The 24,932-nt window shown below is 38.1% G+C and overlaps 2 protein-coding genes across 2 annotated transcripts in view; one reads left to right on the top strand and one right to left on the bottom strand.

Moving 5' to 3' along the window:
* Positions 1–15,378, top strand: part of LOC108679523 (HEAT repeat-containing protein 1) — a 19,946-nt gene extending 4,568 nt beyond the window's left edge. Inside the window, exons 11-35 of the mRNA XM_018168152.2 lie at positions 208–378; positions 656–829; positions 1,264–1,365; positions 1,654–1,752; positions 2,285–2,583; positions 2,763–2,904; positions 3,674–3,958; positions 4,273–4,511; positions 5,127–5,440; positions 5,898–6,019; positions 6,327–6,455; positions 7,034–7,187; positions 7,892–8,137; positions 8,788–8,939; positions 9,173–9,317; positions 10,050–10,233; positions 10,952–11,148; positions 11,497–11,675; positions 11,873–12,064; positions 12,335–12,514; positions 12,805–12,962; positions 13,350–13,464; positions 13,687–13,827; positions 14,021–14,182; positions 14,403–15,378. Coding sequence (XP_018023641.1) covers positions 208–378; positions 656–829; positions 1,264–1,365; positions 1,654–1,752; positions 2,285–2,583; positions 2,763–2,904; positions 3,674–3,958; positions 4,273–4,511; positions 5,127–5,440; positions 5,898–6,019; positions 6,327–6,455; positions 7,034–7,187; positions 7,892–8,137; positions 8,788–8,939; positions 9,173–9,317; positions 10,050–10,233; positions 10,952–11,148; positions 11,497–11,675; positions 11,873–12,064; positions 12,335–12,514; positions 12,805–12,962; positions 13,350–13,464; positions 13,687–13,827; positions 14,021–14,182; positions 14,403–14,609 — 4,488 coding nt within the window. The 3' untranslated portion in view covers positions 14,610–15,378. The remainder of the gene's footprint in view (positions 1–207; positions 379–655; positions 830–1,263; positions 1,366–1,653; positions 1,753–2,284; positions 2,584–2,762; positions 2,905–3,673; positions 3,959–4,272; positions 4,512–5,126; positions 5,441–5,897; positions 6,020–6,326; positions 6,456–7,033; positions 7,188–7,891; positions 8,138–8,787; positions 8,940–9,172; positions 9,318–10,049; positions 10,234–10,951; positions 11,149–11,496; positions 11,676–11,872; positions 12,065–12,334; positions 12,515–12,804; positions 12,963–13,349; positions 13,465–13,686; positions 13,828–14,020; positions 14,183–14,402) is intronic.
* On the bottom strand, positions 14,799–24,932 carry LOC108679524 (BRCA1-associated protein). The gene is given in 13 exon segments (XM_047885582.1): positions 14,799–15,276; positions 15,496–15,609; positions 16,355–16,489; positions 17,334–17,573; positions 17,797–17,911; positions 18,187–18,330; positions 19,071–19,197; positions 20,073–20,211; positions 21,743–21,932; positions 22,319–22,463; positions 22,951–23,158; positions 24,096–24,265; positions 24,763–24,932. Coding segments are annotated over 13 exon segments (1,956 nt in total). The 5' UTR covers positions 24,839–24,932; the 3' UTR covers positions 14,799–15,123.

Below are 24,932 nucleotides of genomic sequence, written 5' to 3'. Positions count from 1 at the left end.
TCTGAACCTAATCGAATGTTGTAATTTGAACATTTATATAGCGTCTTGTCACTTTATTGAATCTGTGAATTATTCACTAAAGTTGTGACAATAAACATTTTCCCCTCAATTGATCATAGATGTCCAAGTAAATATTTCCAAACAGCTATGAATGTGACCGCACTGATTTAAATAGTGAGCTAGACTAAAAAGTCTGAAATTCCACAGGATGAAGTGTCGGCAGTGGAGGTGGCAAGTGCTGTGTCCAGCGTACAATCAATTTTGGTGTCTCTGAAGAAACTGAACTCAGCGTGCGTGCGCAACGTTGATGCTCAGCTTACTAGAGACCTCGCTGACTCCCTCACCGACCAATGCATTCAAGCCGTCCGCACTTACAAGGTTTTTGTAACGAATGTTGAGGCCTTTGTGCTGTAGCCCTCCTTAGTGTCTTGCTTCATGCGTTGATTTCTAATGTAGGCATGATTTCTAATGTTACTTACAGGTCAGTGGTATTTATTAAGTGTCAGAGATGAATTGTGTGTTTTAGGTAGCCAGTGCGTACGTTGCAAAATGAAAATATTTTTTTTATTACTTCGTCATTATTTAATGAATTTTCGTCTCTCTCTGAGCGGTTTTCAAGTCTTTCTGTTACTTATATATTCCCTCTGGATTCAAGGTGGAGCGACATCCAGTGAAGACCGCTCCAAAGCACGAAAAGGTTTGGCTGCAGTTGGCGGAGACCGGCGTGGTGGCTTGGGACTTGTTGAGCGCCGTGGCTGAGGCCTGCTTGCTCGTCGTGTCTGCTCTCACCCCCTCTACCAATTATTGCTTCCCGACACATACTAAGCAGGTTTGCGGTTAAATAAACTTGAAAATACATGTTTTTACATTCGTTGTACCTCAAATTTACTGTTCTTAGGCCCTTCTTTCAAAAATAGATACGAGCTGGTAACCCCGTCAGCTAATCAGTGACGGTTCCTCAAGTTAAGCCTATCAATCACAGACGGAAGTTAAAAGGCCGCTATGTGCACTTCACGAGTTTTGATGGTACGACGCCTTGACCGGAAGGATAATTTTTTCTATACCGTTAGAGTTGGTTCCTTTTTTCCTGGAATGGATCTCCATTAATCTAGGGCAAACTACGCGATTGGGACTACTTGAATCATCAGCATCACTGGAGTATTCTTCTAAAATCCATAAACTTTTCTCTGAACCATGTGTAAACACTGACATTGAGTTTATACTTCAATCCTAATTGTTTATGAACAAATTCTTCTCTTTTAGTGTCAAGGGGACTCTTTCACTCTCCTGCTGAGCCTCAAGCTCGTCTACCTGCTGCACTTCAAGCGCCGCAAGGCCCAGGTTCTCCTGAAGAAACTTTTCAAGGCAAGGCATAATAGTTGGCTAAAGATAATAATTACTTCGCTCTAATAAATAATTAAGGTTCCTCTAATGATAAAGTTGTTGAAGTCATGAAATTAAATTTGATTTTGGTTTGTTTGTTTTTCTGGAAATTATCCTCATCATAGTAGGTTCTTTGTTAATGACCAATCAGTTATATACCTGCTTTGGATTGCATCAGAATAAAAAAAAATGTGGTTCAGTCTCTCTGTGTTTATTGTATAGTGAAATAGTGAGTGAATTGTAAGATAATTTTGTTGTAAACTTTTGCAGCGTGTGGGAGACGACAGTTGCGTGCTGCGGCTGTTGTCATCGATATGGGGATTGCAACCTCACATGCCTCACTGTGACCTCGCGACTCCTGATGTCAAGGTATATTTAATCCTAAAAATACCCGTCGTTGTATTCATAAATTCATGTTCACCATCGTTCAAGGTTTAACCTGATAGAATTTCCAATATTTATTCTTAGGATAGGATGTTTAGATGGCTGTAGTGTGATTGACGATTGAAAAGTAGTATTTTTGGTTTTTTTTTTGTGAAATGAAATTATTTTTGTGAATTGCGGACGATTCTCAACTTATCCTTCGATCTTACGATCTTACCTTCCCTTCAAATTGTTATTTCTTATTGGATTATTCAACTGTGACTTATTTTTTCTGAGTTTTCAATTAACTTCACATGTGCCTCATATTCAAAATATTCACATATGCCTCGAATAAGTTAAAGTACTAGATTATATATATAATTCTAGGTTCTCTTGAAAAACCTCATTGCAATCCTGCATTTATGGCGATTATTGAGCGTCTGCACCTCGATTCAAATGAAAACTCCAGGAGGACTGCATGTAATTGAAGCCTATAATCACGAATGTTAATGATCTCAACATTTCCGCATCGCCCCAGGTCCTTTGCATGGAGAGCGCCCTGTCGCTACTGCAGGACGAGTCAGGGAAAGAAGCCACCAAAACTTTGAGTCTTCTTGCGATGCAGCAGCGTGAGTTCATCGTGCCAAGCATCATTTCTGCTTTGTCTTTTTGTGATGACGATAGCGACGTGCAACGCTCGGTACGCTGCGCTGCCGCCCAGCTCGTCTCTACCATCCACACGAACGTCACGTCATCGAGCAGCGCCAAAGGATACGCACCTCTCATCTCGGCGCTTCATAAGCACACTAAAGCTGTCTTCATGGATACCTCCTCCCAGTATGCATTCTAGCTTTGAAATGTGTTTTCTTGCTTATCAGAACATTCAGTCCATTAGTAAGTATTTTTGCCAATTTTGCTTAAAGTTCATTAGATATGTTGAACAACATTTCAATTATTTGGTCTATTGTGACCTTTATTTATAAAATAAATAATACCCGTGCACTTCCGACATACAGATACCTGGTGTCAACCATGTCAAGCGTATGCCGAGAAGACCCAGCACTCCTGCAACTTGTCTTGTCCGCCGTGACATCGTCAAGTCAGCCTCCACATCTCGCTGGCGTTCTGCTCTTCACACTCGCCCAACTTGAGCACAAAGTCAGTCCAGGCTCCCGGGATACACATTTTTTTTGCATTGATTCCTCATCATTATTCTGTCCATGAACATGTTAATTCCAATCATTATCTTGTGGCAATGAACACATACGATTCCTATAGTACGTGTGTTAAAGCAAAAATATTTACTATTTATTATCTCTATGCGTATTGAATTGTGCGATTTTTTTATGCTGTATAAAGACTTACTTATTCAAGCTCTATTATGCAGCCACAACATTGGATGATTTTTTCAAATTGTATATCCTGTATCTTCGTTTGTGTTGCTGATGGTATACTATTCAGTAACATGTAGGTTTCTCATGAGTATACCAGGCGAGGTAAACTTATTACATGGATGACGTACTTATAGTTCCCATATTGTTTGAGAAGTGTGTGGGATAAGTTGCTTTTAACCCACCGTTGCTCGGGTTGATGTTGATTTTATATAGTTATGAATTGTTTATAGATAGTCCAACCAAGTACACAATGAGTAAAAATGGTAGATATTATGAGAAAATGAGTATATATGGTATATATTATACCAAATCTAGTAGATGCCAAAGGTCTCCACAAACAATCGTCATCCGTAGATGTGACTGAGGGAGCATTCCGGTGATCTACAATCGATTATGATTTATCTTATCATTTCATTTTCATTCAAGTTAATTATACGCTATATGGATATAATATTTTAAGCTGATATTTTTCATCATATCTTCACTCGTGATTTTTCCTTCAAGATTTTTGCCTAATATCACCATTGTTCCAGTCAATTATTGGCAAGCTGTTGCCGATCATCGAGCGCCTTGTGCGTAAAGGTTCTGCTGAGGGCGGACAAACTTCTTCTGATGCGGCAGTTGACAGTCAGTTTACCCTGGACCCGAGCGAGAGCATGCTGCTGTATTGGTCTCTGGTGCATCTTAACAGTGAAAGTGTTAAAGTGCTAGATACTGACAAAGGCTGGCAAGTTATTTCGGCAGCTTTCAACGTCAATAAAACGATTATTAATCTCGAGGGGCAGCTTCTATCTCCTCAAGCCGTCATCGCTCAGCAGGTTTGTAGACTTAAAATTATGTATTTTATTTTTTGCTATAATTCAATTTGTGTATTTTCTTTGCCTAAAATTCTTCATTCTTATTCTATTTCGCCACTTACACTTTGCAAGTGTGAAAGAGAAAAATTATCATTCTTAAAATAATTCTTTTCCATTATTTCACCGTTCTACCTCACGTGCAAAGAAAGTTTAGCTCGAGTATTACTACTAAGATTATATAAATGGAATTAATGCAAATTACTACACTACTGCTTATTTTACAACAATCTGTATCTCTCAGGAAACAAAGATATTTATCTTATTATATTTTGCAGGTGATCTCTCACAAATTACTCCGTCACTTGAACTCGTCCAAAGCTCTGGGAAAATTATGGTCATTGATGGCTGCTGCAGCCTCAGACATTGGGACCAGCCAGAGGAAGGTATCACGGCTGCACCAGGCTCTCAAATCCGTTAGCCTACACGCCAAATTTGTCCTTGAACAAATCCAACAGCTCAATTTGATCACGGCCACCACTTCTATCAAGGACGCTCAAGCTAAAAGAATGAAAATGTAAGCATGTTCTTCCAATTGAAATTGTTTGCTTTAAATTCTAATCGTTGTGAATCAGCTAATTTTGTTTTAACTCGGATTTAAAATTACTTTTTTCAAGCTTATTTATTCGTTCTACTTTCACAATTCCGAGCAATAAAATCGACTACAACTTGTCTATTCCGTGCTATAGTCTGTTCTTACTTCCATTCTAGTAATTTTTAGCCAATAAAAGTGTTGCTTGACCCCACACCTAGCCATTTCAACGGAAAAAAAGTAAGGTACCGGTACTAGGCTGAGGATCATGTGCCATTAATGTTGCAGTATTTCTCTTTGCTAGATCACATTGTCGAGATATTTCGCTACCAAACAATGTAAATAAATCTTTCAAAAATATGTACTTTGATCGTCTGCGGTAATGATTCTTTCTTTTACTGAATTAAAAGGTTGCACCCGATGCCAATGTGAGGCTCACAGACTGACCTGCAGGAATGTTAGTAGTATATCAATTTCAGGCTAACCTTATTTTATATTGGTCTTTTCGATTACTATATTTTGTTGTATTTTCTATAAGTAATTTACTAGCTAGACTTCCAATGACATAAAGTTGAGTATTCATTAACCCTCGTGCATCAGAGACCAAGAAAAGAGTCTACGGAAAGCCAGACGATCTGTGGGCGATTCGAAGGAGACCCCCAAGTCTGATGATGGGGAGGACGTGGCCCCAACAAGTCTTCCTGGCAACTGGCGTCACTTGTACCTCCTGCTGGAGCTGCTGTGTGAGGTGGAGGGCGTGTCAGAGCCTTGGCTGCTGGTTGACATGCTCTGTACGTGTCTCAACGAGGGCCTCGCATTCGGGCTGCAGCTGGCAGAGCCTGTAGTGCAGCAGCTGCTAGCTTCCCTGCACCATCTTATTCAACTGACACTGACCCATCCTCCGAAAAATACATGTGTGTTCGAAATTAACTTGTCTTACCAATGTACGGTAATGCGATGAATATAATTATACCAATGAATATTAACTGAGAGAATTTCGTTTATGAAATCAATATGTAATATATGTTGAAAATATCATGGTCATACATTTTATGCAAAGCAGAGCTCCCAGTATTCTTAAAACAACTCGTGAACGTGTACTCCTTGTTTGGTCAAGTTTCTATGGATTGAAGAATGAGACTAGCATGAAGAATTCTCAAGTTTATGTAGAGAAAACTACTTCTTCAGACATAATTTTTAACATTGTACAACTTTCTAATTCATTTTAAGTGGTACTGGTTGCTTCATCAGTTGTCAGGGAAAAACCTGTCCCCTAAGGCATTTTTTTTCCTTCTCCTCCGCTCAATTCTAAATTACAGTTTCAGAACAAGTCATTTGTTGATAGTTTGTTGAAGGTGTTATGTTGTGCAGCGCTGAGCAGCGTGGTGCCCGTGAACGTAGAGGCCGTAGTTCAGTGCATCAGGCAGTCCTCGGACCCCTACACGCACCGGCAGGCTTTCCTTGTGCTCGCCGTCGCTGCCAACATTCATCCTGTGAGCCACCTCTTCTTCCCTTGGTTGCCTTCACTTCTTTTTGAGCAGAAATTTCAATGTTTGAGCAGAATTTTTTCATTTGACAGAAATTTTTGTATGCCATTTGATTTATTTTGCGTGCGATGTTGTGTCCATATCTTACTTTCTCATCATGTTTGTGTACGTAACGCTGATAATTCTGCCCTATTGTAAGCCAATTTTTTCTTTTGTAAGCATCCCTGAGAAATGCCTTAAGTTTAAAGGCCTTAATTAAAAGAACATTATCGTAGAAACATTCATAAAGTATATTTTGTGTTGTTGTGATCAGGACGCAGTGCTACACAACCTCATGACCATCTTCACGTTCATGGGCGAAGGGCTGCTGCAGCGTGATGACCATTTTTCGTATCAAGTGATAGAGACGACAGTGAACACCCTCGTCCCCATCCTTGTCCAGGTATGAAAAATTCACCTCATTTCCGTCCTTGGCTTGCTTTAAAATGGAATTTGTTCTCAGATTTTCCTTGGAAGTTATTTCTGATTGGCTCACTTATAACTCAGGCCGCAATAGTTTTCATTCACTTAGTCTAGAAATTGACAATTGTGGTTCTAGGATTTAACACATATCGTTATTACGCAAGGCAATTAAGGTGTTGGAAATTTCAAATTTTGGCTGTAGCTGGAACATTTCCAATTTCAATTGATAGTTTCCACTCTAATAAATAAATGTTGAATATTTCTGTAAACATCCAATGACATCTTTTTAGGGAAAATTTCTATATAAAATGTAAAATATGAATATACTTACTCTGCCGAACTTACAAAACAGTTCTGTATGAAAATAATATTATCAATAGTAATGTAATCTCTATATTACTATATGAATTTCTATATCCTATATGAATAGTAATGTAAATCTATAATATTAATAATTTAATGTCGCATTTTTTATAATGGTATTATTATGAAAGAATGAAATTCTTTATAAATATTAATCTATTGAGCTGAAATGTTACAATGCTTTTTATTTGTCAGCGGAGCCGCAACAGCTGCGCTGTGGGGGACGTGGTACAGGTGTTTGTGGACGCCTTGCCCGACATCTCCGTGCACCGTCGCCTCATGATCTTCAAGCTGCTCACTGTCGCCCTCCAGCCCCATACTCACCTCTGGCTCGTCCTCTCACTCACCAGTATGGCTGAAGCTACACACATATCATCATTAATTGTAGACGTTATTTTTTATTTGTAACCCTCTAGCGCAGGAGCCTCCAAACTTTTTTCGCCAAGAGTAAGCTTTGTGAAGCCTTAGCAGGCCATTAACCCCAATTTACTGTTTTTCGTTGATGTTCATGCGTAACTAGAAATAAACGCCACGCTCGATTTTTTGTACACATTATGTTGAAATACGCGATATCCTCAGCGGGCCGGATGGAACCTAGCCGCAGACCGGCCCGCGGGCCGTGGTTTGGAGACTGCTGCTCTAGCGTAATCGTGTCTGGAGCGACATGCAATGCATCAATACATGTAGCCGCGTTTTTTTTTCAAGCAATCCTCGAGTGTCACTATGATGTTGTAACAGCTCTGATTATCTTCTAATATTTGTAACCAGAGCTCAAAAACGATCTAGTTTGTTTTTGTCATACCTTTCGATTTGTTAGTAATTTTTCTGAAAAATAATAGTGCTTTACGAATGATGTTTCGTGAATCGCTATACCATCAGAAGCTTATTTACGCATTTGAACTAATTGTGTAAACTTAATGATTTACTGCGTCTCTACTGACAAGGACTCCTATTTCTGTCATCATTTCTCCTATAATAATTCTCTTTAAAAGAGCTTATAAGTGATAGTTATTGCGCGTTCATCATTCCGTCATCATTTTTTATTTGTTACAGTCAAGAGCTATGCGCTTAGCGGACACTCGCGCCTGGCAGAGGACACCTCCACCAGAAGCTCGAGCAGGAGTGATCTGAACTCCTCCTACGCCAGTAGCGGTGGTGCGAGCGACGCAATGCTTGGTCGTAAGAGAGCTGGAGAATTGAACTTTATTCTCCGTCTTTGTGAAGAATTTGCAGTGCGAGATCAAGTTATTGCTGTGCAACAAATCCTTGCACTCCTCACAGCACTGCCCACAGATATCGGTGAGATATCCTCTTTTTTTATTTCAGTTCAAACTATCCCGATGTTTCCCTTTATAAGGTGTGAATATTGAGAGCAGTGTCTAGTGTGTCAATAAATGTGCCAGCTGAATAAATTTTCGAGCAATGGATTTCTAACAAATATTTCTAATATTCATCAAAAAGAAACACTTCAACGACATAGGTAAAATTGTATCCATTTCTCACTAAATATTGCGACTTCAGTAAGAAAAATATTTAAATAAAAACTATATACCATTCTTATGAAATTGCTATACATTTATTTACACAAAGTTATATCTCTATTCCGTGAATCTACCTATAGCTTGTGCGAGTCTGGAAGTTTCTCTTGATGTTTCCTCAAAAAAGTTAATTTGAATGATGTAATGTAGTCTAATAACGCTGAAAGCTAAAGAAAAAGTAGACAGATTTGACAAACTATTGAACACGTAATACTTGAGATTCATGCTACAGAACACATATGGAAACTAGACCGAGAGAGGATTATAACTAAGTCAATAATACCTATAGAGCGTTCGATCTGAAATGAGAATTTTTGATGCTCTCTTTAACTGAGAGTATTAGTACCATGCTAACCATTTATTAACTAGTATTATTCCGCTAATTATATGTGTTTTAATAATCGCTTGCAGGGACTTCGTACAAGAAAAATTGGAGCATGAATCATCAGTTCATCAGTGTCCTGAAGCTTAATGCTTTATCTGGCAAGCAGCTTCGTAACTTCATCTACACAACAGTAGGCTTCCTCAACCAACTCTTCACTTCGGAAACTTTCCTGGCTACGGTGGGTACTTCCAACCCTGAAATTAAAGCTAGAAAATACTTGATGAACAATCATTCTAGATTCACTAAAATAAACTCAGAGTTCACTTTATTATTTTGGATTTAAAACCTCATCAATCACTTAATTGAAGTTATAAATATAAATTTAAAGTTCTCGTCAATAATGAAATTTTAAAGTTATAAACATAAAGTTAAAGTTCTCATCAATAATGAAAGTGAACTTGAATACTGCAGTTGCTGCCAGTGTCAGAGAGCAGTGAAGAGAAGGAGCAGGAGAAGCTGCAGCAGTCGTACTGTCAGCTGCTCACAACTGTCACGGCATACCTTGACACTACAACGAACCTCATCTCGCACACGCAACGCACCGACACTCTTTCATGTCAGTTACACATGCGAACAAGCAGAGGTTTTGTGAATTTCCAACATATATGTAAATATCTGAGTTTTAATTAACGGGTATTATAAGGCACTACGTTGATCAACTTCTTGTGAATTAACTTTTTAAAATTTTCATGGAACGATTTTATGAATCACTAGCATTGGTAACTCGGAAATGATAATCTCGAGGTGCATTTAGGTTCGTCTTGTATTTATTCAATTGTACGTCCTTAGCTTTGTGGACAGCAAAATTATTTTTATCCAGTTATATAACTAGAATGAAGCTTAAGTCTTATTTACAATTGTGAGTTAAACTCTTTCATGGTTCCACGAGCCGCCAGTTGCGGAGCCCTGCTTGACTACTTTGTTTTTACAATATTTTCAGTGATGGAATTATTCATTACAACAAATTCTTAAATAAAAGAATTCTATTTAGTGTTAAGCTGCATTTTTAAGTAGCTCTCTAAACAGAACGGACTATTGTCTGCGTCATTGACATGTTGATTTTATAATTTAAAATTTCGTGAATGAAAATCAAGATAATCCTTCGTTTGCTTGAATCACCAACTCGCTAAATATTTAAAAAAATATTTAAAGACAGGAATTCTGTCTAAATTCACCATATCTTCATAGAAGGATATTGTGAATTTTAACGGAATTTCATTTGCTTTTAAATTTTTAGCAGGATAATTCTTGATGAAGCAACGTGATGACAGAGGTCTGGGTTTTTCAGATAAGTTCTGGTCGGCGCTGCAGCGCAAGATAGTCGAGTTCCACGAGAGCGTGTGTGCGGTGCTGCAGTCGCGGCAGCTGCTAAGTGTTGCGTCGCTCCTCGTGCGCTCGCCGCTGCCGGCCGTCAAACTGCGCTCTCTTGAGCTCCTCAGGACAAGGCTGCTACCTTCTGCTGCCTTCTTCACGTCAGTGCAGATTTTTAAACGTTATGTCTTCTGATGGTAATTAGTTACCAAAGGCTGTACTTAAGAAAATAGATGATAGTTTGTAACTCTGTCAGCCCATTTCTATCGGCTTTTCAAACGAAACCCACCGACAATAGAGGATAAATCGGCCGCTACGTGTACTTAGGATGTATTGATAGTACGGCCACTGGCATTTAAGTACGAATAGCTTTGCCAACAGGCAAGGTATCAAGAGTCAATAGATTCAAATATTTAGAAAATCGTCTAGATTCTACCATTGAGACTTATTTAAACGTTATTGATTCATAATAATTCAAATTCAGACAGCTGCCTGCTTGTGAATATGTTTGTTCTACTCAATTATGCCCGTCTGATATTGTTTTCTGATCTCGATTTATGATCATACGAATGAAGGCCTTGAATAATTTTTTGTCCGCATTCATTTACATAGTATGTTTTGATTTCATATTTTAACCGAGTTTAGATTTGCACATGCGTAGTTTATCAGGTTGATGTAAAACAATACCTATTAAGCATCTCTTATCTATGCCAGATAATTATTTATCGATCATTTGCAATATACATATTTGGATCAATTTCTGTGCAATTTATTGCTATTTTCTTAAAAGCTGCCAAAATGATTGAACGAAAATTATTAATAAATGAAGCTACTTTTCATGAATTATACTCACTGAAGCAATTTCGTTTGATTGAACAGTGAGAACGACACAGAAGCTTTGCTGCTGCTGCTTCCTGAGCTGCTGAGTCTGGGCTGCTGCGATACCGAGAGTCAGGACACTAAGCAGGTGTCGCTGAGCGTCTTGCATCTGCTGCTGCGGTTCTTGGGCACGTCGCTGAAGCCTGAAGAAGTGCTGCCGGTGTTGCACACCGCGGTGCTCCAAATTCCAAAACAAGGCGAGTATTGTACTTATAATTTACTAATCATGTTCTGTTGATCGTGTATCGCAAGATTTTGATCAGAACATAATTTTGGTTATTGTTCAACTGTTCAAGATTTATTTATTCGTTCATCTGGTAATCTCAACTGTAAATATATCAAGTACAATAATAGTACTTGAATATACCAAGTACAATAATAATATGTAAAGTACACAAGTGCGACGATTCATGTAGACAATGAGATGGCTCATTTTCCGCGCTAATTGTCTTTTCGCTATTTTTAGCCACCCACACTGACGAATGCAAGGTATGATTTAAAATCAACTTGAGGCCGAATTTTGTAAGGTATACTTTTTTCTCCAGAAAATACGGGTTTGGTGGTAATGCAAGCCATATTGGTGGTTGCTGAGTGCATAGGGCACGTGAGCAACGAGAGCATCGCTGTGCTTCCTCGTCTCATGCCCACGCTGCTCACCCTCCTCGTCGCGCCCTCTTCCGAGTCCGACCACTTGCCTCACTCGGCTGCCACTGCTCTGTATAAGGTCTCTTATAACTCTTATTGCTACTTTTTCGGGCTTGTTTCTGCAATACACGAGTATTCCATCATTTTAAGATGAATTAAAATATTCGTGTTGCAATGCAGCCCATAGCTGTTTGAATTAACATTTTTTAACATATTGTTATCAGATCTACAATAAATGGGTTGTTACTTTTCAGTATAGTTAAGCCTTATGTGCAGGTGATAGAGAATACACCAAAGTTCTTAACTCGCTATCTGCAAGAGCTGCTGGTGCGTCTATGCAGACTTTCGTGGCTTTTATCTGCAAAGGAGTCGACTAAAGACCTGAAAATTCACGCCAAGCTTTCCGCCCTCGCTACGGTCGTCAAGAATAAGATTGAGCCCCAAGTACTCTTGCCTAACCTCTTGAATGTAAGTTGTGAGAAAAGAAAGCTGAACGTGACGAGAATAATGTTGAAGATTAATACAAAAAGACTGTGAATTACGATAATTTGACAATTTCTTATTCATGAAACTACACGTTTTCAAAATCATTTATTTTGTAGCATATTCACTGGGCATTCGATACCATGCTGTTGTTGCATCACGAGTGTGACAGATGTTGGGCAATTTCTGGCATATAAATTTTACTTCTATTTTTTTCTTTGTCTAAAAATATATAAACGAGATCCTTTTATTCAGGCATACGACGAATTGAGTAGTGGGCCCAGCCATGAAGTGTGCAGCGTGATAGGCGTGCTGGAGCTCGTGAAGGATTTGGTCAAGCGCTTCGACCAGTCAGCGCTGAGGACTCATCAGTCACAACTGCTGGCTCTGCTCGAGCGCGCTCTGGGCAGCCGACAAAATCTTAAAGATCTTCATGTAATTTTATAGGAATCTGTTTATTGATGAAAGAAAATCGTAGAATCTCTGCTGCTTCTACAGTATTATATTATTAAATGTCAACTTATATTGTTGTTGAGTATCTTCAGTGCATTTTTAGTCGTGATATTTACATAACATGGTGCTGATATATTTTGTGTTAGAGTTAAAAAATTTGAATCCTGGTTTCACGAATAAAACATTTTCTTAATTTAAAGTTAACTGAAGTATACTTAACGTGGGCTTCCAACAAGAAACATCTTACCACTCAACTCCATTTTATTGATCAGGATGCGAATGACGTGGCAGCCATTGAAGACGCTGCTATAAACGCTATCACACAAGTCGTCATGGGGCAAGATGAAGCTTCAAACTTATCACTCCTGAATAGATTTGTCGCGTGGGCAGATGAGCAAAACACGATGCGCTGTCGCATTTCTCTTTACAGGTCAGATTTATATTGATTTGCTAATATTATTGTGAAGGCACGCATTGAGACTGAGCGTCCGGAAAATACCTATTGCTCGATATTTCCCATTAAGATGTTAAGGGAGCCAACCTTGCTGAAATCATGTCGGAAGGCTGCAGTAGCTGGTCCTTTACTAATTCACCTGTTTATACTCGACAAAAATGAGCGAATCGAGCATGATATAATTTTCGTTGAAAACCGTCGCATTTCGTTCAAGTGAAACTATGATAGATTATCCTAGGTAGAATTTGTTAAATATTGAATACATGATACACCCTGGCATATTTATTTTAATAATTATTTATGTAACATTTATTGCATATTTAATTATTACAGTGAGTAGATTTTGCTATCTGCTTTTCACAGATTGGTGCAGCATTTGGGTAGCACTCTGCAGGTGCTTTTCATCAAAGCAAGGCTGGCCGATCAAATATTTGATCACGCAGTTGAAAGCCTTGCGTTAACAGTTCTGGAGAATAAGGTAAAGGTTTTTATACATTTTTTACATTTTCATTGTTCAAACAATTACTGTATGGCAAACTAGATTTGTACCTCTTTATCATTATTGAAACGTACTACTCAATTAGAATGATTCGTATAATACTTGAACAGTGCCATTTTACAGTGGAATAATTTACCTATATTTAGTGTAGGATGGTAGCAGTACTTACTATTGTTAAAATTATGTTTGTATGGCACGCAGTCAGCATCCAGAGACGAGGCTGGCGCAAGTGAACTGTTGGCGTACGTGCTCGCAAGCTTGACCGAAATCTTCAGGCATGACACTGCCGGCTTCACGACCGACACGCGCTTCAAATTACTTATGGATCCAATCGTTCTGCAGGCAAGTGTTAATGCATACTAGCAATTTTGTTTGATAGTGGCCACTATCAAATAGTGTGGCCAAATAGTGGCCACTATTTGGCCACTGCCAAATCGCTCATTTCTGAAATGTCTGGGAGTTTTTTTTTTTTTGCCTGTAACCTGTCTACCTCTAGCGAAAACTGGTCACTTTACTCTTGCACTAACATTTCCAGATGAAGAACACAATAGGCGGATTGGAGGCATACAAGGAACGAATTCAGAACCAACTGCGCTCATGTCTTCTGAGCTTTTGCGGGGCAGCGCGCAATGACGCCTTGTGGTCTGACCTTAGCAAGAAAATGCTATTGCTGCTTAGAGAGGATCTACATCCAGAGGTGAGATCGTATTTTTATTTCTAATTCGACTATATTTTGAACTCCAGTCAAAAAATTTTAGGAGAATGAAGGAATTGTCATAACGTTGAGGAATAAAACTTTCCATTCCATTTTTTGACGAAATAAAAATAATATCTGTATCATTAAAACACGCAAGAAGTGAAAGGGCAGAATGGAAATGTTTATCGCTGTCATACTTATTCAAATGGTCGGGTTCCAGGTGAACGCCGGTGTGCTAGCATTGGTGCAGAGTTTGGTAGAAGAGTTCCGCGAAATGTGGTTACAGCCGATGCTCACCGACACACTACCGTACGTCACAGAGGCGCTCGAAAGTCACCACGCACCGGTGGAAGAAGCAGCGCGCAAACTTCTTGCCTTCATGGAAGATATTATGGGAGACGCTGTCAGAGAACAGCTCGAAGTCTAAACCTCTTCGAAGTGAGAAAGAGTGAATGAAACGTTTCATTGATTCGAATGTCGCCATTTTTCTGTTGCATGTAAAATCAATCCGAAATACATGTTGACTTTATATGAAATATTGCTCATTAACTCATCATTTAACCTTTAAGTAATCAACATTACTTCATGTGCCAGACCGAAAATCATTGCGAACAAATTAAGGCGTAGAGTTTATTCATTACACATTGATATCACAGTCATTAAGTAAAAATTCTAATTATCACTATAAAAAGTTCTCCTCCTAATGACTTGGATATCTACATTAGTATCCATTAAATTATTTGAGATCTGAGCCAAACTCACATTAGTTGAATAAGTAAGCCATCTTGAATTACTCGTCAGCGTATTTCTTGTACAAATGAGCTTTAAAAAATTTATATTTCCTTGGAACAGGTTAAGTTGTCAGGAACTGATTAACCAAAGTAAAATATATCATTCCTTTCCTCATCAAAATATTTCTTGCCAGCGTGAAGACAATTTGTTTAACGTTTTCTGCGGCCCCTGCCACGTGCATTTTGCTGCTGAGGCGGCAGCGTGATGCTCGCTCCTGCCATCTCAGGGTTATTTGCCACTGACGTCGAGGCGTCCAGATGCACGAGCAGGTCTCGAACTTGACCTTCCAGCTCCGCTATTGTCTGGACGTGTACAAAATAAATGATGAGCAACGAGTACATCACTAGCGTTTTCATGCTGAATTTCAAAATTGATCATGAATGTAATAAATTTTTTGCTTTGAATATTATAGATTAATTTCTCATTCTTAAGATTCCATTACGTCAATCAGTCGATCTATTGAAAGAAAGTTCAATTCAGAATAAAACATAAGCAAATAGGGCTACAAGTGAACTGATTACCTCATCTTTCATCAGCAGCTGCTTGCGCATCTCTTCCAATTTGCCAATACTTTCGATTTTGCTCTGCCGTAAATTTTTATTGAGCTCCTGTTCAGTTTCCAGCTCCGAGTGCATCTGGAGAGCAGGTTATATAATACCAATAGAGAATTATACCATTACAATAACACAATATCAAATTCGTAAGCATTTTACTACAATTGTAGCTTTCGAAATACTCGATTCCATTTCCTTCCATCAAAAATGCTAGACCTTTTTAACAATTCTCCGCTATTAATACATTCTTCAACATAACAAAAAAAGATGGGCTGTAGCGCTTTTCATTCATAAATAGAATATAAAAGACGAGATATATTATGACACATTCTTATTGAAGTTCACATGCCCTGTGACTGATCCAGTATTAGTCTGCTTAACTTAAAAGTTCACACCCGGAATTTAAAAAATAACGGCAACGTCTATTCAGCATATATTTATTCTAAACGTTTTGGATACCATTTCCATCTTGAAAAAGTTATAGGGAATAGAGGTAAAATCAGCAGTGAAAATCGGAATAAATGTGAAAGATACCGGTAACACAACCTAAGCAACTGGAAAACGCCAACGTAATATAAAAAGATGTTCCGCTTCGTAAAAATAAGTTTTTGTGTTCAGTTGTTTTCTCGTTACTTACGATTTGATCTCTTACGAGTATATTTGGACTACCACTTCTGATGGTTCTCGTATTCTCAAAATATATTTGTACTGATAATGGATAAGGTCTCCAAAACGTTTTCATTAGATATGGCTTATTTACGCGACTTTCTTTGCTTTCAAGTTTCTGATGCCCACGCTTCTAAGTTTCAGATTGCAGCCTACGTACCTTATTATGTTTAGCTTGGAGTGCGGAGAGGCGCTTGTCTACAAGCTGCTTATCCTTGGTAAGGGACGTGATCTGCAAACGCAGGTCTGAGATTTCATCTCGCAGCTGTTGAGCTACAGATCGTATCTCGTCTGCCTGTTGAATGGAGCAAATCGATACGTTTCGATTGAGTAGGATTTATCAACGCAACATCAAGCATTATTTCTAATTTCAAATAAAAATTGCACGAGACGTCCTAAGTACCGGATTTTAGGATGAGTATTTTTCGATTTTATATTATACCATTAAGGTAATTTATTATTTCTTTCGCTACTCGCCTTGCAGCTCTTAGTAACAAAATGCTAACGAATCGGATTCTAATACAAAACAAAGGGAATTAAATAAGGTGTTCAGACTAACTAAATAAGGTGTTTGTGTGGCCTGTGTTAAAACTATTGGAACAGCTACCAACTGGGGCTCATCAATGTAGTAGTAGTAGTAAAAGATTTACTAGCGCTTCAGATAGCGAATCTATTTCGCGCCGGAGGTGAGGTCTTCAGCTACGTCAAAGATGTTTGGTCTCTTCCGTCTCCAAGGCTTATAGCCTGATCCATTTTAGGCGCAGGGGCTGGGCGGTAGATTCCCTGCTCATGGAGCGAGGGTCCGCTCCGACTTCATGTATCAACTCCAGCGTAAGTTTAGTGAGGCTTAGTCTAGGTGATGGCAAGGTGCGATTATAGTCTCGCTAAAGGCGGTGGTGCAAGTGCATAGGGTCATCGCGTGTCCATTTGAGAGCCAGGCCGTTTCCGAAAAGGGCGTTTTGCCATCTCTGTTAGTCTGGACTCTCCACCCGAGCCACCCGGCCATGATTGCATCTGAGGCCGTACAGCCTCGGGTCTCATCGAGACACGCAAGCCCCCCCCCACGACAAGGACGAGATGGCACGGGGGGGGGCTCATCAATAATGAATGGCAAAAGACACAAGAAAATAATGTCTGACCTCGAGAGATGCAGTGCTGGCGAGCTCAGTCATTCTATCCTCAAAATACTGTCGTTGCGTTTCAAGTTGAGATGACAGTAAGTGCGTGTACTCCAACTGAATAGATGACAATTTCTCCTCGCCCCCAAGCTGCAGATCATCTTTGGCACTGCAATCACTGCCGCCGCCTCCACCGTTGCTGTCGAAGTCGCCACCACCACACACGCCTTCACCATCACCAACACGTTCGTAAGACACCATCTGCACATAACGATATTTCTTTGTCACCATACTAACTAGAAACTACAATCCGTCAACTTGTATAGAAATGGCAGCAGTGATCACATTGGCTTTATTGAAAGATTCTAAGAAGATTATCTGTACAGATTATTTTTGTCAAAGCATTAACAAAATACATTTGAGAAAATGGCTTTAGCTTGAACTTAGGACAAGAAATTTAAATAGTTGAAGAAAATTCGCGCACCTTGCCATCACCCTCGCTCTGCAGGAGTCTGTGCACGTAGTTGTCTCTGACGTAGTCCCACACTCTGTTGTTGCCTAGCTGCATGCTGAACAAGTGATTCGTTTCCACGAAATGTCTGCACAATAGTCATAAATAATCATGTGTTGAATCACGTAGAAAAAAATTGAAAAATAACTAATATCAAAAATTAATATCAATTTTAATAATATTAAATAACAGAATTATATTAAAGTTATTCCACGTAAGACCCACATTGAATCCTGAAAAACACGCAACTATATGCCAATGTTCATCGTTCTACATTACCCTTCTCAATTGTTACCACTACGTTAAAGTTCTCAATATGGTAGAAGTTGAACTTGTATAAAAAGGTTTAAAATTAAATCTGACCTGTTAGCATGGCCACCAACATAACGACCGCAGCCCACATGCCCACATATGAGGCAGATCCACAATGATTCTCGAGCACCGCACTGCGAGCACACCTGGTCTTCTGCCGCCTCCACCGTCTGGCAGTAGCGGCACACTGGACAACTGCCAAAACCACAAGAAATTAAATACTCTTTGAATTTACACAACTCGATCAAAATATTTATAACACATCCTGATAGTAGCAAGATTTAGGTAAACTGCTAGAATTGTGCAGTGGTTTCAGGTAGTTTCTCTAATTGAAAGATATGCAGGCCTGCGATAAAGTTCTATAGGTAATAATTTGTTAAAGGCATATCAACTTGGAATTTGCACGATATTTCATTATCTTAGTTCATTCAAAGTAAAAAAATTTTAAATTTTAATTTGTATTAATAATTTATATTGTTGAAAAGGCTTACAACTAATAGATTATCAAATATTTCACGAATGTAGTCGAACAAAATGTTGGTAATATTTTTCAAACAATTGGATTTATCAAAAATAAAAGAAAGACCAAGAAAAACGGTGTATACTCGGCACGACCGTTCCGTCGTACCCTTAATCCGTTGTCAAGTATATGGTCAGCCTGGACTATCAGATGATATGGAGCCGGACTATCATAACTTGCTCATGTATACATAGCGCCCAAAGTGCAAGAAGCGCCTTAAGTACACATATACGCTGATTTCTTTTCTATGATTGGCAAGTTGAGCTTGCTAAACCGTCAGTTATTGGCCAGCAGAGTTAAAACTCGTGACTATTTTTGATAGTACGGCTTCTGACACTACATCCTTGGCACACTCCTTGCTATTTATACCAATTATTTACTGTATATGCCTAATAGGACAGAAGCCAGAACTGACCTGCTGTCACCCCACTTGGCCAGGCACTCGCCATGGAACGAGTGGTTGCAGAGAATCGTAAGGACGCCGTCGACGCTCTCATCCATGCGCTCCAGACACACAGGGCAGGTCGGCAGCTCCGTGTGTCCTGCGCGATATAAAGGCGCGTTACCTGCCGCTGTTCTAAAAAAAAAGCTACTGTACAACATCTAAAAGCTATTGTACAACATCGAAAAGCTATTTTACAACATCTAAGGGCAATTGTACAACATATAAAAGCTATTGTAAAACATCTAAAAGCTATTGCACAACATCTAAAAGCTATTGCACAACATCTAAAAGCTATTGCACAACATCTAAAAGCTATTGCACAACATGATCATCTAAAAGCTATTGCACAACATCTAAAAGCTATTGTACAACAAGAAACACTGAAATCGTTCGTCTCAGTGCGGGCGACTAAGTCTGCCAGCCAAAATTTGTTCAAATAATTCAATATGAATTGATTTCTTTTTCAGGTTTTTTTTTTTGTGATAAGAGAAACATTAGATTTGAAAACTTTTAATGATCGCATAACTATCCTGACATGGATTGTGAGGATCACGAAACATCAGAGGAGGATTTAACAGCACAGGGTAGGATTTAAAAAAGAATACTCATTGAATGCATAAAAATGATACTGATTCTTCTGCGCATAAATTAGTTATTCGTAAGTGGTCCTAAAATGCATCATTAGCATCACTCAAAGGATATATTTAGTGCTAGGCCTCATATATGTTCATACTCAACATCAATAGAATTATTGTAGGCCTAAGATGATTCACATTAATGATATCGAGTGAAGACGAGTAGCATTTATTAATTTCATAGACATATAACAACTTTTATCCATTATGTTTAAATTTTACCTTGGGCCTTGTGATGTTACACAAAACAGACATCGAATCAAGTGAAATACGGTAATGTTCATCGAGGATGAACATTTAATTGGCGCTGTTCCTGTGAAGAAATTTCCGCACTCGCCTGGTATGGGGAGGCCGCCATCCTTGCTCTCAGTGGTGGTCTCAACTCGAGACACGTACGCGAGGCGGCAGAGGTTGTCAGGCTCGAGGCTGTTGTATGGCTTCTCGTTAAAGTTCGTGTAGAATTCGTCAGCTTCTGTCTGGTATACAGGATAAAATAGGTATGAAAAGTAATACCATGCTACCTAGGATTATTGAATGACACTTTTCACATATTGAATGTAGTTATCCAAAAAAGTGAGATAGAAACTGCTAAAGAAAGAACATATAAAATTGAATTACAGTGTTTCATCAATCGGACCAGCAGCCGTCAAAGAAAATTTATTCATTATGTTTTAAACTATACTGTAAAATGGGGTTACTTTGACCGGCGGGGTAACTTTGACCACTTTTCATTTTTTTAACAAAAACCCCAAAAACTCAAAAACGATTTGACATGGAAGAATTTTGTCAATGGCCATCGAAGGCCTAATACTGGGGCTACGTAGCACAATAGAAAGATTTAAAAAGTTTGCATATCTAATAGGTTAAAAAATTAATAATGTGACCCACGAAAAAGAGCTATTATTTAAAGCCTGTCGGAGCACCCCCTCCAATTTTTTTATTTTCTGGTAAAATAACTCCAGGTTTTGATGCATTGTAGTAGAATTCTTCTAGTTGCATATGCAAAAGACAAATTTTAGGAAAGTGTCATAGTTTGCAAATGGGGGGCGCCGCCCCCCAATGGGGGAACTTTGACCACCTAATGGCAGCCGTGACGGGGTAACATTGACCGGCTTGGAAATTAAGTTAAAATTACCATAGGTACCTATATAACATATTTTATGTTTGATACACCTATTAATGTTTTTTTATTTATGTTTCAGACTCTACAGTCTTATATATTTAATTTCCAAACCGGTCAATGTTACCCCGTCACGGCTGCCATTAGGTGGTCACATTTCGCCCATTGAGGGGCGGCGCCCCCCATTTGCAAACTATGACACTTTCCTAAAATTTGTCTTTTGTATATGTAACTAGAAGAGTTCTACTACAATGCACCACAACCTGGAGTTATTTGGAGTTATTTTACCAAAAAATAATATTGATTTTACCACCCGGTCAAAGAAACCCCAAGAGCTGGGGTAACAAAGACCATCACTTTTTTTGAAATTACATCAAAACTATGAAAGGCAGGAGCCAGCAATTTATGGTGAGTAAAGCTAGAGTATAGACCTGTATTTTGCATGTTTCAATTTAAGTTTAACTTATCTAGTAAAAAAATGGCATAGTTTTGAAAAAAAAAGTGGTCAAAGCTACCCCATTTTGCGGTAGTGTACAGGCCGCGACCTGTGTAGTCCAAAATGATCGTAAATCATGTAGATTAATTCTTCCGTTTTCAAATGTTCCATATTTCAAAAAAATAGAAATATATGTTATGATTTTCAACTCCTTGCTTAATCCACTCCCGCAACGTTTCCCTATAATTGAGATGGCAAGATTTTACAGAGATTTTTGGTAAGACTCACGTAGATGCAAGCAAGATTTGACTGAGAAAATATTAATAATATTAGTCACTCACTTGCGAGTGAAATTTGATGACTGATATATTATTGGAATTATTATTGATCACACATCTGCAATCAAAAATTGATGACCAAAATAATATTTGTAGAGTTATCGGTCACTAACCTGCGAGCGGAAGTTGATGAGCACCATGAAGTGATTCGGGGATGAATCTCGGATGACTCTCATGCTGAGCACACCGGAGTAGCAGGGGGCAGTGAACTGCAGCAGGTCGTGTATGGTGTGCGAGGACGGCACCGACAGCATGCACACCAGCGACGGCCGCTCTTCTCCTGCTGAAAGTGGCGTCTTTGTGCTGGAAAAGTATTTTTACATTGATAGAATATATATCAAAATAGTGATAGAAGAATCACACAGTAAGATACCTGTATTTCTAACTGATGGTGGCGTCTTGGTGCTAAAAAGTCCATTTACACGAATAAAACTCATTTTTTGTATAGGTATACGTACATCATGGAAAGAATCTTGAAAATAAGGAAGATGTTTTTTCCATAAAAAGTACAAGGATCAAGCATATGATTATAATTGTACAAAAACTTAATTCTACCAAGAAACCACCAATTAAGGTTACTCAGAAATATTAGCAACAGCATTTAGTGAGCAGTAGCTCGTATTCAGTAGACTCTTTTGGAATACTAATTGAAAGACAGGCAAGTCTGTATATAAATGTTTGCAACTTACTTTTGTTTATAAAGGTGGAGGATACCGCGAGTGATGTCAACAGTAGGGTTGCCAGAGAGGAAGGGAATTCGATGGCCAGTTCTTGAGCTGTTTTTGGTGCTTGCACCGCTTGCTTGACTGGCATCGTCACTTGGGCCGGGAGTGCCTGAATCAAATCATATTCCAATGTTTTAAATAAAATAAAAATAAAGAAAGGTCAGTTCAATTTCCGGTACTTAGAAAACAACAGCAACAACAACAACAACAATAATAATAAATAAATAAACAGTCAGGACCTCAAACAATCATGTGAGAAATCGAAAACTTCCAAAGTAACCACCAGAATGCTGCAATAAACTACCTAATTAAATGGTCAGACCTACTTGCCCTGATTCTGAATCTTATAGAATCTGCCAACAAGAAAAATGGATACTATTACAGCCAACAATTTTTTTTCAAGAACTTTGATACTAAACCAAGTCACACGAGTAGTAGTAGAACACATTTCATATCAGAAGCAAGCAGCTAAAAATACAAGCCAAGTTCCAGCTTGACCATTTTCTTAGAAATCAAGCACTAAAGCTAATTTTAAGTTACAAACAAATCTTGCACACTTAAACATAACTGTCAATAGCATTTCTGTTGTCCTGCACCTTCTTTGCTGCTGGATGCAGCAGGGGTTGACTCTTTGCTTCCTGAGCAAGAAAGGAGAGCACCTAGGGAATCTTTATTACTCTCTCCAGTTTCATTTTCAGAAAGATGGTTGTTCTCATGTCTGGTGAAATCTTCTGCTTCTCCTTCATTATCATCTTCACCATCATCCTGAGGCTTCCTCCCACCCTGCTCTACTGCTGACATCTCCTGTTTATAGAGATAATCACGTGAATATTTACAACTGAATTGTACATTTAAATTGTAGAAAATATTATCAACAGATGCACCTGAAATGAAATTAAAATAATACCTATACATTTAAAAATTACTTTTTAAAGACAACACTTCTAAAGAATCCAGTGTCTCCAATGTTACAGATGTACAATGAATTTCTCATTTTATTTTCGAATATTAAAAAAATGAATTTTTCAATTCTTTTAATATATAATTTTCTTTAATTATTTATTCTGTCAATTGATTCATGCATTGCCTCCGACTTCACACAAGTGTGCAAAATTTCAGATCAATTGGACAGGTAAAAGTGTGTCAAATGTCAGTTATAAGATTTGTAGCTGACAAAATTATTTATTCAATTTTTTTAATGTTGAAATTTTTTTAATTTCTATAATCATTTATTTTGTCATTTGATTCATGCATTGTCTCCAACTTTACACAAGTGTGCAAATTTTTAGATCGATAGGATAAGTAGAAGTGTGTTAAATTTTGATTAAAAGATTTGTAGCAGACAGACAGACAGACAGACAGACAGACAAACAAACAAGAAGTGAAGTTAAAGAGAAGTGTTGTAAAGAACAAGGAACTCAGTATAAAAATGCATATACTGCATACATATGCAAGTGCAAATCACTAGATATTGATACCATTTTCAACCTGATACCATTTACAACAAAACATGGTTCAGAAATGCAAAAAAATCCATGGTTTCACAATTAATTGCAATGCTGCACTTCATGAGATAAAGTTACTACCAAGTACAACCATTTTCAAGTTTAATCACTTAGACTTCAATATCTTTTTGAATAATCACAAAAAACTTATATCAACATTTGAGCAAACCCATATAACAACTATTTATACTATTTGACATTCAAAGACCACTACTGCAAGCAACAAGGGCATTAACCTTTTCAATGAAGTCTGCATCCAGTGTAGTAACTGTGATGGTGGTTGGCTTGCGCTGGCCTCTGTGGATTGCCAGCAATGTTTCTGATACCAATAGAGGCCACTCGTTATTCTTGTCCACCACTTTGCTGTCAGTATCACCGTTTTTTTCTTGCTGCTTTGTAGTGTTCTCTCCTTTTTCTGAAGCTTTTTGAAAAAAATCATAAGAAATAAATGAGCTTAAAGCAACCAAAAATTAACCTGGTACAGCTTTTAGAGTCTGCAGACAAAGAGTCCCTGTGAACATATACAGTCCCTATGAACATATATTCCAGCCAATTTAGATACCAGTTCTGTAAAATATATATGTAGTTAGTGCCTGAACCTTCTTGTCAAATTTTCTCTAGTTTAAAATAAGAAAATTGTCAAAATAACGAATCCAATTCTCATTATCACACAAATTTTCATTTCAGCATTAAAGCAGCTATTTTAAATTGTCTCAAAATTTGTTTATATCTCAAAATTTTTCATAAAAAAATTCCTTAAATTTTACATAAAACCCAAAGCAGACCTATTCAATATTAAAGACTATTTTAAAATTAATATTTTTAAATATGAGAAATATTTAAAATTTATGGCTCTCTATCGTCAATATTTACTGAAAAAATTTCTTACATTGATCTACTCACCTCTAAACTGGATATGCTGGAGTTAAGGATAATTATTGGCAGTTTCAATTCTTATTATTATCAAACTGATCGACATCACGGATCATATGGTAATAATATCTAAACAACATTACTCATTTGGAAATATGCAATACTTTTTAGGGCATTAAAACTTTTGGGAAATTTTAAAC

This window comes from Hyalella azteca, unplaced genomic scaffold (genome assembly GCF_000764305.2).
Source record: "Hyalella azteca isolate HAZT.00-mixed unplaced genomic scaffold, Hazt_2.0.2 contig2480, whole genome shotgun sequence".
Classification (NCBI taxonomy): Eukaryota; Metazoa; Arthropoda; class Malacostraca; order Amphipoda; family Hyalellidae; genus Hyalella; species Hyalella azteca.
This window is presented reverse-complemented; position numbering and strand designations above follow the sequence as displayed.